This window comes from Myotis yumanensis, unplaced genomic scaffold (assembly GCF_028538775.1).
Source record: "Myotis yumanensis isolate MYYU_CA2020_CCGP unplaced genomic scaffold, mMyoYum1.0.hap1 SCAF_3, whole genome shotgun sequence".
Taxonomy (NCBI): Eukaryota; Metazoa; Chordata; class Mammalia; order Chiroptera; family Vespertilionidae; genus Myotis; species Myotis yumanensis.
In genome coordinates, this window is record NW_027223754.1 from 142,381,234 (window position 1) to 142,396,654 (window position 15,421).

Consider the following 15,421-nt stretch of genomic DNA (forward strand, 5'->3'; position numbering starts at 1 on the left):
GGATAGACTATTTTTTATTGTCATGCGTGAGAATTTCTCTTATACATAAATAAAAATTAAAACATTCTCAGAAGAATACAAACTATGTACAATAGATTACATGCTGTCCACTGTGGCGCTTTCCCCTGTGGATTCCAATTTGGATATTCTGCCAATAAAACGCAACAGTTAAGAGCTCAATTTAGTTTCAAGGGACCAAAGTAATTAAATCAATATTCAGTTTTATACATACTGATAAGCTTTTCACGTTCTTCATTTTCTAAAATAGAAAAAAATTAAAGGTATTTAATTTTTGGTATAAAGTTATTTACTTTTTGGCTTTTGGAATAACTTAATCAACTTAAGAAACAAAATTTGACTTTTTAACTTAAAAAAAACCAAAAGCTTCCTCTCCAAATCCCATTATATTTAAAAATCCATACAATGCTCCCTGCCAACAATGTCATTTTCACAAATATTTCTAGAATGCCTTTTGCATTGAAGGCACAAAAGCCAAACAGACAAAACTATATCACTTTATATTTGGTATTCTGTCATTCCCGTTTAAAAATCTCTGAAAAAGGGAGTCCTTTATGTAGTGTTTTGGTTACCCATAGCCTTTTATCAAATATCTGACTCATTTCTGCACTGGCCCTTGTTCCAAATTTTGCTCTATGTCTCTCACCCTTCAAATTATTCTTCTCTGTTTACCATTCTATCAGCAATCTGCAATTTGTTAGGAATTCATGTTATTTATTTATTTATTCATTGATTTTTTTTGAGTGCCTGCTGTGTATTGAGCATGATTCCAGTCTTTGAATATAATGGTTATCAGAACAAAAGTAAAGTTCTTCTCCTTAGAGAAAAATAAAAAAATCTGAAATCAATTTAAAAATAAACTAAGTAAATAAAAATGAGTAAAAACGATAATTTCAGACAGTGATTTGTATTATGAAAAAATAAACTGACTCAAAAGATAGAAAATAATGAGGAACTTAAATAGCTAAAATGTATTGAGAACTTTATTTTGCACTCAAATCACTTTGCGTGATTCTTAGTAGTAAATGCTCTTAATCACCTCAGTAAAGCCACCTCACTGCAAAGCCTATACATTTGTTAAACTATATGTACTGTCTCTCAAAAAGGAATTCAACAAAACTAAAAGTTGGCTTTCATAGAACTAATCAACAAAGAAAAAAAATCAAAATTCATAGGACTTATGTAATTGGAACATAACAGAGCAGTGATAAAAATATGAGAAGTTCATTAAAACTTGCTATAAAACATACATTTGCTAATTTTGTTCTCAAACCTTAATAACACATAATATTACAAGAAATTAAACCAGTTATTTGAAATTTACAAACACACACAACCCAGAACAAAATGGTTTTACAGAAAACTCCCAAACATGGGGAAAAAAATCATCAGAATCTTATACAAATTGTAATCAAAATATAAAAAGAAGTAATACTCCCAACTTTCAGCTTCTTTTATGAGGCTACTTCAACTTTGAAGTTGAAAACATATGAGAAATGAGGAAGGAAAATTTCAGGCCAATGATAATTCTAAAATTAAATTGAAAAACTGTCAGTAAAATGTTACCAAAAATCAAGCCACTGCTTGGTCAGTGCTGCTCAGTGGTTGAGCATTGAACCATGAAACAGGAGGTCATGGGCATTGTGGGCTCAATCCCCAGTAGGGGGTGTGCAAGAGACGCACGGATTGATGATTCTCTCTCATCATTGATGTTTTGATCTCTCACTCTTCCTTCCTCTCTCTGAAATAAATTAAAAAAAACATTTTTGAAGAAAAATAAGAAATCAAGTCATCTCTAAAAGAAACCTCATGACCAATTTGAATTTCTTATGAGAATCAAAGAAGAGTTTAAAATTGGATTTTCAGGCCATAACTTAACTAGCAGAACCTACATGAAAATGTAAATCTCATTGGTTAAGTTATATTCATTAGATATATGTACAGCTTTTTTTTTGTATGTCAATCATATCTCAGTAAAGTGGTTTAAAAAATAACAACAAAGGAAACAATAAATAAACAAAATTGAAAGAGGAAACAGAATGTGATAAAATATTTAAAAAATTAAAAACCACCCTGTATCTATCTCTTTGCAATAACTTTAAAAAATGAGTGATGTGGACCATTTTTTTTAAAATATATTTATTCAAAGAGAAGTTCAGAGCACAAATCAATTTTTAAAAATTAAACTTACAAAGTAATACTTCTAAAACAGTTTCCAAAAAGAAAAAAAGAAAGAAATCCTTTGATAAAGCTTACAACATTAAAGAAAAAAACTGGGGCTAATTTCAAGAGATCAGAAAATATCTGGTAAAATTAAACATTCATTCAAGATAAAAGGCCATGGCAAACTAAGGAAAGAGAAAACTACCATAACCAGGCCATTAGGACTAATAAAAACACTCTAAAGCAAAAATACATAATGTTGAAATATTGTCCTTAAAGTCCTGGACAAAAGAATAGTCTCCACTATTGTAACTTATGTCCAACATTGCACAGGAAGATTCACTGACTATTAATATTAGTAAAATAAATAACTGATGTAAAAGTTAGATGACAGACTATTTTTTATAGAGAACATTAAAAATATACAAGAGCAATAACAAACTATTAATAAGAGAATTATGTAAGATTCCTGGATAGTAGACTAAAATAAAAGTAATTTATATTTCTATTAATTAGCAAAAATCAATTAGAAAATATAATTTTAATATGCCATTTTAAAGCAACAAATACATGTTACTAAGGAATCTAACTTGATGTGCAAGGCCTTTACTGAGAAAAGTTTAAAACTTAACTGAAAGATGTTTAAAGACACAAATAATCTTTATTAATATAGTCAATGCTATAAAGACGTTAATCCTTCTTAAATTTACCTATAAACTCAATGTAATGCCAACCACATTTCAAGGTCTTCTACGGAATCGATGAGCTTATCATAACATTAATTTTCAAGAGTAAAAGGCCAAGAATAACAAGATAATTTCCAAATAGTTGGAAAAGGAACAAGTTGGAGAACACCTCCTAGCTGGTCTCAAAGTTTATTGAGCCTTTGCAGTTTGTGCAGTGCTGTACTGGAGACCATTGTCAATACCCGCTTAAGTCTCAGCAATGTAGTCCTTTGGGACAAAAGCTGTCATCAATCACAGCTAGAAAATCCAAATAAAATACAACAAAACAGTGTTTAAGAGCATCAGAGATTCAAAGAAACAAAGACTAGAGCAGTGATGGCGAACCTTTTGAGCTCAGCGTGTCAGCATTTTGAAAAACCCTAACTTAACTCTGGTGCCATGTCACATATAGAAATTTTTGATATTTGCAGCCATAGTAAAACAAAGACTTATATTTTTGATATTTATTTTATATATTTAAATGCCATTTAACAAAGAAAAATCAACCAAAAAAATGAGTTCACATGTCACCTCTGACATGCGTGTCATAGGTTCGCCATCACTGGACTAGAGGGTGAAGATTTCAGAGCAGGAGATCCATTGAGAGGTGGGCTGATGTTATGAATGTTGGTTTTTCTCTGGGCCATTTTCTGATTGGTCCAGGTCAAGGGCTAAACATATGGGCTTTCCTCTGGCTAAGGCTGATATATGGGGAAAGGAGAAACCAGCTGAGCTTTTGTGGGTCTTGTGAGGCTAGAGAGAGAAAAATGGAGCATTGAGTAGGTCAGGGTTCAGGGGAGTGGTAGAAGTGGAGGACATTAGCCCAATGGATATCCATGTTTTACTCAAGCTATTTTAATTTTGAAGCTGGGAGGGCAGGAGGCCAAATCTTTAGGCTGAAAGCCCTAAAATAAAAGCAGATATTTTAGTAATTGCAGTGTGCTAAAACAATTAAATATTGGAGTTTAATAACCACCAGGGAAAGGCAGCAGTGAACACCTCAGCATCTCAGTGAAAAGCCCTAGAAATCTACACCCTTGGAACAGGGTTCAACAGAGGTTGACCAAGCTTTACCTATATTCTAGCCCAGCTTTCACTAAATTGTGTTTGGATTCAGTGAAACATCCCCATGTCCACCTGTTCAGCAGAGGCAAAGGTACAACTTTCTGCAGTTTTTTTAAAAAACATATGCTAGGTGTTTAATTAAAAGCTTATTAATCATACCAAGTGTCTCTGCAATGTATTCTTGTGTAATAGATTTCCAAATGCAGCAGTAACAATTTATTATTATTTCCCACATACATATTTCATGGAAAGTTGGGTGTCTCTTCACAAAGTTAACATACCTAGATAATCTTTAGGAATCTTTGTGGAATTACTAAGTCCTCTTTCCTTTCCAAAGGTAATGCATTCCGGACTCCAAGTATGGATTAGTTTTGCCTGATTTTAAACTTTATGTAAATGAAATCATTTAATATGCTTTCTTTTTTGTGTGTCTCTTATTTTGTATCATTGCAGCTTAAAATATATATATATATATATATATATATATATATATATATATATATATATATATTGATTTCAGAGAGAAAGGGAGAGGGAGAGAGAGAGATAGAAACATCAATGTTGAGAGAGAATCATTGATTGGCTGCCTTCTGCATGCCCCCACTGGGGATTGAGCCCACAACTCCAGCATGTGTCCTTGATAGGAATCTAACCTGGGACCCTTCAGTCCACTGAGCCAAACCATCTAGGGCACAACTTTTTCTTTTCTCTTTAAAAAATTTTTTAAAATTGATTTCAGAGAGGAAGGGAGAGGGAGAGAGAGATGGAAACATTAATGATGAGAGAATCATTCATCAGTTGCCTTCTGCTTGCCCCCCACTGGAGATGGAGCATGCAACCTGTGTATGAGCCCTGACAGGGAATTGAACCATGACATCTTGGTTCATAAGTTGACGCTCTACCACTGAGCCATGCTGGCCGGGCAACTTTTTCTTTCTTTCTTTTTCTTTTCTTTTTTTTTTTTTTTTTAACCATTTCCAAATCATCTACCCCCTTCATCTATTTCATTCTATCTTCAATCAAATAATTTATACACTTAACCTAAAAAATATCTTTGTTCTGAGGACCAATGAACTTCTGGAAGTGAAACACTAGTTTTAAATCATAATTAGTTTGCACATTAATTAATGTGTTACTCCTGAGTGAGTCACTATTTTAATAATAACTAATAAAAGGAGAATGGAGGCAAATGCCAATAAAATTTCAACTAGTAGTTCTTTGTTATAGCAGCAAATATCTACTATGTAGCAGCACACTGGATCACAGTTATACCTCACTCCCACCTGTCCTTTAGCCTCAGAGGGAAAATAATCAGTGAAGAAGGGAGGGATTATCTGAGTTTAAGTATGATTTATGACAAATGAGTTATATCATCAGAGAGCAGCAATCAAATCTTCATAAATTCTGTATAAACTTGAGGAGAGCTAAATTTGAAAATATAATGAATTTATGGAAACTTTTCTCTCCAAATAGGAAATTACAATTTACTTTTTTCATTTTGCTTACTGCAGAGGCTGTTTTCACAAATGTCTTCTTTTCCACACATAGAGCAGGATGCTCCTTCAGTGTAAGGGCGGGCCCCTGCATAATTTCCTCTGTAAAAAAGGGAAATATTGGGTAGCCAAATGGCTATTTACTCTTCTAATTTACTTATTTTTTTGGTTGCTCATTAAGCATGAATGTTGAAAGGAAAATGACTTTTGTCCCAATTTTATGCTAATCTATAATAATAAAAGCGTTAATATGCTAATTAGACTGGACAGCCAAACGACCTTCTCGATGTCATTATGGACATCCTTCCAGATGAAGCCGTGGCAGCAGGGGCTGAGGCAGAGGTGGTTAGGGGCAATCAGGCAGGCAGAAAGAGGCAGTTAGGGGCAATTAGGCAGGCAGGCAGAGTGGTTAGGTGCAGTCAGGCAGGCAGAGGGGTTGGAGGCAATGAGGCAGGCAGGCGAGTGGTTAGGGGTGATCTGGCAGGCAGGCAGGCCAGCAGTTAGGAGCTAGCAGTCCTGGATTGTGAGAGGGATGTTCCATATTGTGAGAGGGTGCAGGCTGAGCTGAGGGACCCCCCTTCCCATGCACAGATTTCGTGCACTGGGCCTCTAGTTTCTACTATAGAAAGCTACTTTAAAACTGTTCTTTATAGCATGTTCTCAATATGTCAAAGTTATATTCTATAAAATAAAATTTTTATTGATAGAGATAGAGAATAGAAGGGAAGGGAGAGAGAGATAGAGATTAATTTGTTGTTCCACTTATATATTCATTCATTGATTGGTTGATTCTTGTATGCGCCTTGATTGGGTATCAAACCCACAACCTTGGCAGGTCAGGATGATTCTCTAACCAACTGAGCTACCCATCCAGGGCATTATATTCTTTAATATTCTATAAAACATAAATTAGATATGAACCCAGTATAATCATGTATGTGACAGCCAGTTATTTTTTTGTAGCTTATAATTGTTTCTGGATTTTTTTTATCTAATCTCACAATCTCTGCCTTTTCATTTGGGTGTTTGTAGCATTTCTATTTGATGTGATTATTGACATAGTTAAGATTGAGGCTATCATCTTCTTATTTATTCTTTGTTGCATCTGTCGTGTTTTTCTTCTCTTTAAGTTATGCATGTGTCATACTCATTTCTGTTGCTAACTGAGAAGGAGTAAAATAAATACAGGAGGAGATATACACATTTGTACTCTCTGTAGCAATTTTGACATACCTCAGCTTCTTTTTATCAACCGTATATATTTATTCTGTGCTTGGATTTTCATCTTTTGTATATTTTACTTTAATTTTTTTTGTTAAATGACTGGGTTGTGGATGGATTTTATCTTCTTTCTTGTATAGATAAATGGGATTAGAGTTCCAGAATTTTATTTTTGTAGCCTCCCATTAGGCTTATGTTATATTTCCATTTAGATGCACAATAATAAAAAAGGCAATAACACTTACGGTATTTTTTTCTTAGAAGAATGTGCTTTTCACTATCATTCAGAATTACTTGCTCATTTCAGTTATGGTATAGTATATTAGGAAAGCATCTGCAAGCCTATTTTGTGTTTCAGTTTTTAGTATAGCAATGCATTCTATGTTACCTGTTGTTCTATTTAACAAAGAATGTCCATCATTTTAACTCTGAACTTTAAATATCTCATGGTAGGTATAATTCTTTACACAAGGTAATATCATCTCACCACTTACTATTTTCATCTGTTTCTTTGATTATCATTATAGAGGGAGGCTTCATTTATTAAATATATACCTGCCTTTTTAGTCTAACTTCTTATTTTTGGAAATAATTTTTAACATTTATTTTAATATAAAATATTTTTAAAAGCAAAACAACTTACAGAGGTCCGTAGTCACATACAAATATTGCAGTTGCAGCTCCCTGGAGTTGAGGACAAATTGCCATTGCACAACCAACTTTATATGAATCGGCCCAAACTACCTATAAAGAAAGGAATTTTAAAATAAAATATGCAAAACACCTCTATGAAACAATGCACTATGGGAATAACTATAATCTTAGTCACGCTCTAAAAGTGAAAATACATAAATTTTTATTAACTATTTTTCTTAATTTCTAATATTTAGTTTAAAACAATTTTTTAAAAGGCTGCTTTCATGAGGGCTACCTAAATAGTTTTTCCTCACTGATAATTCTCATAAGTCAAAAAAAATATAATATGTAGCCAAAATAATATATTTTTCTAGATGATTTATGAAAAAAATTATTTTCTTCATAGGTATAAATATAAACAATATTAAAATTACACTATAAATGAAAACAATGATACACTTTTATTTGTTTTTCTCTAAAAACTTCTACTTAGTTTATGATAACATTTTAAATTTTGTGGCCCTAACCATATTCTACTTTTGTCAAATTACAAAAACAGATAGAGATAGAGACTAAGAACATATTGCATTTATTGCAAAAAACATGCTTGCCATAAGGGTGCTGAATATTTTTGTTTCATTGTAAAGAATAGCAGTTATTCAAAAGAAGAAGATTTCTATGAAAAACTAACCATGGAGTGAGGCAGGGGGAGATAAAGAGTTGAAAAAATTAGTATTCTTTTGTGACAATGATAGAGTGAAACTTTCTTCTATTGCTTAAATGAACAAAGGGAAAAATACTTATTTATTCATTTGGAAAACAAAATAATGAAAGAAAATTGATATAGATTTTGATAACACAAATTACTTTTCTAAACCCATTTAATTTTACAATTCAATTAACAAAATGTATTGGTACATTTTATAAAGTAATATATTAGTCACCATTTCCCATGACCTGCATATAGCTATAGTCAACAGTTTTTCAAAATATATTTTAATGGCTCTTTGAGAGGCAGCAACAGCTATTCTGAGAAGGATTTCTAAATTTACAGCATCCTGTTGTCAGACAAAATTTAAATGGAATAGGAGCATGAAAGCTGCTAATTTCTGTGTTCAGTGAACCTCTGATAAGAATGGCATGCTTTCAGACACTGTATGTTAATTCAACTTAGACAGATAAGTTTAGAGAAGAGAGCTTTTCTCTTGCTTAAATGGTCCATTCTAGGGGCTCCGTGTCATGCCTAAAATGTGTTTCCATTTCTCACCCAAAACTCTCACAACAACCAACCAAAAGAATTGTAAAAATTATAGGAAATAAAGGTCTTCCGGATACTGGACATATGACAACAAAGGATAATGCCTCCTGAGAGTTCAGGTTGGGGAAAGCTGTGAATTATACAATTGTCTCAGCTTGTTGCTTTGAGAGCGTTTCCAGGCCATGACTGGTGGGGTAGGGGTGTTGGAGAAACCAGGAGGAGCCTAATGGATCCACATGGTTGAGAGACAGCTGAGAGTCTGTGGAGACCAAGGAGGCAGGAGTTTGGGTGGTGTAGTACCTCAGTGGTGAAAATCTAACAGTGACACTACTATGGATACCTCTAGGGGGTTCCCAACATCAATTCAGCAGAGCACTAATCAGAGCATGCATTTGAAGCACTACCCTAGACCTTGAAATGAACCATCTATAAAAAGTAAATGAAAGAATACAGGAACTTACATTGGGCCAGGAGTAAGGCCTTTTCCACTAGCTCTACTGGCAAGTTTCATAATTTCTGGGGCACTGGGTAGAGTAGGCAGAAGGATTTTGCCTCCATCTAATATGTTTTAAAAACAGGAACCAAAAGGATCAAACAAATTCCAGGTAACTTAACTGTATCCCAGAAGAGAATTCAATAATATTATAGGCATATAAAAAAAATCAAGCATCCAAGAAGGCAAGATTTATAAAGTTGAAGATATAATAAAACATATCTAATATTATAAGTAGCAGAAAATTTTAACCATAAGGAAGAGGGATAATCAATCCATTGAAACTACTCCAGAACTTACCTAGAGAAAACATTAGAATAATCATTGTAACTATCTCATATGGTTGAAAAGGTAGAAGAAAGGTCAAATATCCTTTTTTTAAAAAAATATGTTTCTTTATTGATTTCAGAGAGAACAGGAGAGGGAGAGAGAGATAGAAACATTAATGATGAGAGAGAATCATTGATCAGCTGCCTCCTGCATGTCCCCTAGTGGGGATCGAGCCTGCAACCCAGGCATGTGCCCTTGGCAGGAATCAAACCCACGACCCTTCAGTCAGCAGGCTGATGCTCTATCCACTGAGCAAAACTGGCTAGGGCCAAATATTCTTGATATAGTTACTGATTATGTAAAAAAGACAAAAATCAAGCTTTTAGAGATATAAACTTTAGTATATAAGATGAAAAATAAACTAAATGTTGTTAATAGTAGATTAAACATTAGAGAAGAAAAGATTAGTGAACTTAAAGATAAAGCAATAAGACTATTTGAAATTAATCACAGAGAGGAAAAAACTTAGAAAGAAAAGAGAACAACAATAATCATGGGGAAATTCAAGTGGCCATCAACATTGGTGAGTAGAATCAGGGCAGATAGAAGTCAGTAACAGAAATATTTCAAGAGGCAATATCCAGCATTTATCAAACTTTGATTTAAATTATAGACCTATAGTTTTAAGAAACTCAGTAAACCACAGCACAGAAAGGTGATGCAAATTTTAGTTAATTATGAAATGGCTCCAGATTTGTTGTAAAGAAAATTTCTTTTAACTGAAACAGAGAAAAAAAGGTATATTAAATAACATTGGAATAAATAAAAGATTGAGATTTCTTACTGGAATTAATGCATTGAGATGACAATGGAGTAATCTTTAAAGTTCAGAAAACAAAAGCTCCAGAGAATTCTATATCCAGTAAAACTATCTTCCAAATGAATGTGAGTTTTCAGAACACCCAAATGTAACTGAAAAGAAAATGCTAGTCCTGGTCGGTGTGGCTCAGTTGATTGTCATCCCATGCCACCAACAGTTTGCTGGTTGGATTCCAGTTGGGGCACGTGCCCTGTTTGTGGGCTCTATACCCAGTAGGGGGCATGCAGGAGGCAGCCAATCAATGTTCCACTCTCATATTGATGTTTCCCTCCTCCTCCTCGTCCACCTCCTCCTCTTCCTTCTTTCTCTTCCTCCCTCCCTCCTTACCCCTCTCCCCTTATCCTCCTCTCTCCCTCTCCCCACTTCCTCTCTCTCTCTCCCTCCCTCTCTCCATCTCTCCCTCTCCTTCTCCCTTCCTCCCTCTCTAAAAATAAATACAAAATATTTTAAAAAGAAAATGCTAAAAAATGTCTTGTGATTGCAATGTGCATAAATAAGAATTATTAAATCAAATGTCAAATATTTACCTGTGTATAATGGCCACAAGCTTTGGAACAATGTAGAGTACTATAATTATAAATCATCTTTTCATTACACCAAAGACCAATAGCAAATTCCGGTTTAAATTGGTATGATCCACCTAACCAAACATTTTCTCCCACATATTTAAAAGTTGGATGACACTGATATGGTTTTTCTGAGCAGGTCTTGCGTTGGTATTTGCACTTGTTTGCCCATGCTTTTGCAGTCTTGGCTAAACCTTCATCCCAAGACTGAAAGACAAAAATAATTTAAATTGAATTTTGCTATTCATTTGCATTGATGTTATCTAATGATTTTAATAGATGACATTTTGTTTAAATCTTTAATTTTAATAAAATATAGTTTTTCTTTGGCATTTATTATGTTCACCATTAGTCAGTTCTTTTAAGTTGTGCTTCAGAAACACTCTATGATCCATTCTGTGGAGGTTTATTTTTGTATTTATTGGACTGGTACAGTAGAGACAGTCAAAAAATATTTGAATGTGACTTAAATAAGCCAGAGTTCACAGTCCAGTAGTTTAGAGAATCATGCAAGCATTTCATAAGTAAAGGATGAGGACCCATTTATAATTAAGAACTTCCTGGCACGCTAGAAATAGAATTGTCTTAATTTGATCCAGTGTATTTATATAAAAAGTACCCAATCCTCTTGACTGATTAAAAAGTGCCTCAGCAAATGGAACAGGTTGACAGTATAACCATTTCCCCCAAAATTCAAAATTGCTCTGAACCAATGATTGCCATGTGGTTCCCATTCTTCTACTTTCTGAATAGAGATCTTTGTCGTGGTTGTCTTGTCCTTGTGCTGGCATTGAAAGTTGTTTATGTGGAGGACACAGACAATCACATGGCCAATGGTATCCATCCACACCTTACTCTGTTGGAGAGGTTGCTGTGTACCACTCAGCGATATTAGACTCTGATTCAGTAACTGGACAGGATATTGGGTTTTATCCTTTGAGGGAGGATATTGGGTTTTTTATTCCTTTGAGGGAGGTTTTGAATTTGTTCTATGTATTAAAGAAAAGGAATGAAAAATATTCCATTACCACAAAAGGAATCGATGGTAGAGATATTTAAGGTCAGCATGCTAGATAACCAGACTAGTTCTGGCCAGAACGATATGGGTGGGAATAGAATATATCACCTCTAGGTCTGATCATAAAACTTCTGTGCAACCCTTCAGCTTTCTCAGTGGTGACTCTGAGGAACATGTGTTGACATGATGGAACCAAGATGTAAACTTCAAAGGCACTGCAAGGAGAACAGGTGATATGGAGAGCGGTGTCACTGAGACGCTAAACCTATGTTATTTAAAACTAGAGGCCCAGTTCATAAAATTTGTGCACTCGGGGATGGGGATGGGGGTGGGGCTCCTTCAGCCTGGCTTGTGCCCTCGCACAGTCTGGGAGCCCTCGGGGGATGTCCAACTGCCAGAGAGGCGGTAGAGGCTCCCGCCACGCTACTGCAGCTGAGGCTTCTGGCTGAGCAGCACTCCCCTCTGTGGGAGTGCACTGACCACCAGGGGGCAGCTCCAGCGTTGAGGGTCTGCCCCCTGGTGGTCAGTGTGCGTCATAGCAACAGGTCAGTTCACCGTTTGGTCAATTTGCATATTAGCCTTCTATTATATAGGATAATTCAGACAGTGAAAGGCAAACTCTGAATGATCTCACCTCTATGTGGAATATTAAAAAACCAAACTCATGATACAGAGAACAGATTAGTGTTTGTCAGAATATCAGGTTGGGGGTAGGTGAAAGGTTGAAGGTGATCAAAATGTATAAACTTCCAGTTACAAGATAAAGAAGTTTATGGCTGTAGGGTACAGCATTGCAAGTATAATTAACAATCTGTATTGTATATCTGAAAGTTGCTCAAAGTTTAGATTTTAAAAGTTCTCATTACAAGAAAACATGTAACTGTGAGGTAATGGACGTTAATAAAACTTATTGTGGTAATCATTTTTCAACATATACATATATCAAATAATTATCTTGTATATTTTAAACTAATATGATGTTATATATCAATACAAAATTTTAAAAAGTTTGCATGATTTCAGGGCTGATCTGTTAACACATCATGCTCTGTCTTTTCTGACATTTATGAAAATTGACATGAGAAATGAGATGCCTGGTTTTTCTGGATGATGCAGTAGTGGATGACAGGAGAAACTCCTGTTGAAGTCTTAGCCAACAGTCATCACTTCTACTTTTGGCCAAAATGGAGTAACTTTCTGACTTGAAACAATAAAAATAACATACATATGTGCAAAAGCAAGACACATGAAACCAGGCAACAAGGACCAGTGATCCCTGAAAGGAGGGAAACCAATAAGGTGAGTCCTATAGTGGCCTTACCTGCTGCTTTGGGAGAATGTTCAGGCCATACAAGAATACCAGAAAGCACAGACATGCACAGAGGCAGGGCTCTAAAGAGGACTATTTAGCAGAGGGTTGATTAACACACACATGTGAAGAACATATGCAACACCAGGGAATGAATCACTCAAAATAATAGGAGAGCATATAACCTAATGCTTACACAGCACTGGGACTATTGCTTTTCTTGCTAGCGAGATTGGAAAACCTCATAATCTTGGGAATTGTGTCGAGTACTCAGGAGGATCTCTCCTTAATACAGGGAGATAATTATCCCTAGCCTCAGTCACTTCTTTTGTTCTGCCTTACAAATCTTAAACACAAGACTCAAAAGAATCAAATGTCAAGTAACATAAGTCCATGCCAGAAAAAAATGTCAAGAATATTTACATAAATACAAAAATTACCATCACCCAACAAACAAAAGTGGACAGATTCAGATATCTGATACAAACTTATCTGCATACAAGGACTCATGATAATACAATAAAAAATGAGGAGAAAGGCCCTGGCTGGGTAGCTCTTGGTTAAAGTATCATCAAGGTGCGCCAAGGTTGAGGGCTCTCTGGTCAGGGCACATATGGGAATCAACCAATGAATGCATGAATAAGTGGAACTACAAATCTATGTTTCTCTCTCTCTCTCTCTCACTCTAAAACCAATAAATTAAAATATATTGATGAGGAGAAAAATCAATGTATGAAAATTGAACCAGAATTAACACATATGTTAAAATTAGTAGAGAAAGAATGAGTGATAAACTTTTTTTTTGCATGAATAGAGTTATCAATGGGCTGTGAGATAACTTCAAATTGTATAGTTAATATGTTTATAAATGGAGTCTTTAATATTTAACTATACAATGGCTAAAATTTTTAAAATTTGTTTAAACCTGCAGACCCAAGAAGCTCAATGAGCCCCAGGAAATACGAATAAAACTACATCAATGCACATCATAATCAAATTGCTGAAAACCAAGGATAAGGAGATTTCCTTAAAGCAGTCAGAGGAAAAAATACACCTGATGTACATGGGAACAAAGGAAATGATCCAGTAGATTTTTCATCACAAACAATGTGCAGGAAGATAGAAGTTAGCAGGGCAACCTAGAATTCTGTGTCTAATGATAATATTGGTTATAACTTAAGTAGAAATAAACTCACAGACACAAAAAGTTGATAGGATTAATTGCCAACAGACCCATAGTATGAGAACTATTAATGTCCTTTAGGCAGAAGGAAAAATGATACAAGGTGGAAATATTGATCTGAAAAAAAAGGAAGAAAAGCACCAGATCTTTCATGTAAAGTGTTAAAATAACAAAAATGATCACATGTTTGCAAAGTTAAACTATATAAAACAAAGTAAAATCAAAGAAGGCTCATGGTTCTTTCTTCTACCTTATTCCTTTCTTCCTCCTCTTCTGCAAGTAGCTATGAAAATTTAAATTAATCTACATTTTTCCTTTCATTTTTTTTGAAAATATAGCATAAGTATGCATTTATATAGAATGTGTGTATATACAGGGGTGGACAAATGGAGGTTGTAATAAAAATAAACTACAGTTGCAATAAAAATAAACTACAAGAATAAACTGAGTCATGTCTTCACAGCTATCAGCTGTATGTGCATAAATACACATATGTAACTCTAGCAAGTAACAGCTTCAAGATTTCCTTTCTCTTTCCCTTCTATCACAAACCACCCTACAGGAGACAGCTTAGCCAAAGAATGATTTCAAACTGCATGCCGAAAAGTCCTAATTGAATGCATACAAATACGTCCATAAAATGAATCGCGAAGATCCCGTAGTATAATCCCAGCTCATTTTTTTTCTCACCATGTATTTCATGTTGGCCGCGGAGGGCTGGACTGTGCGACGCATTTCATTGTGAGCTGCGACACAGTCCTCTATGAAACTCTTGTCTTCGATGGAAGGTACGGTGGGAGTTTGACTGGCTACCAGATAGAAACCTAAAGTCCATAAGAAATTTAATTTATTCCCATAAACCATGGCAATACGCCGAGGATGGCCTGGCTGTGTGGACTGGTAACGGCCAAGCCAGCCTGCGCTCTGCACCTTGGCCCAACGTTCTCTGCTGGCTTGAGCTCATAGAGGGTTGCACAGCAAGCTGGGCCCCAGGGGCGGGGCCAGAATGGACAGGGAACAGGCAGCAGGAGGAGCTGGCCAGAAAGCCCTGGGCTACAGGGGAAAGCCTTGAGTTGCCCCCTGGTGCAGGCATTCAACCATCCTGAAGGCACTGTCTGTGGAC

At 35.2% G+C, this 15,421-nt stretch overlaps 1 protein-coding gene across 1 annotated transcript; it reads right to left on the reverse strand.

Annotated features, from left to right (window-relative positions):
* Nucleotides 1–56: 56 nt before the first annotated feature.
* LOC139005362 (GLIPR1-like protein 1) lies at nt 57–15,207 on the reverse strand. The gene is made up of 6 exons (XM_070407627.1): nt 14,989–15,207; nt 10,750–10,995; nt 7,329–7,429; nt 5,478–5,566; nt 233–259; nt 57–148 (listed from the first exon to the last, which is right to left on the reverse strand). The coding sequence occupies exons 1-6, from the start codon at nt 15,160–15,162 to the stop codon at nt 57–59; spliced, it is 729 nt and encodes a 242-aa protein (XP_070263728.1). The 5' UTR covers nt 15,163–15,207.
* Between the last annotated feature and the right edge of the window lie 214 nt (nt 15,208–15,421).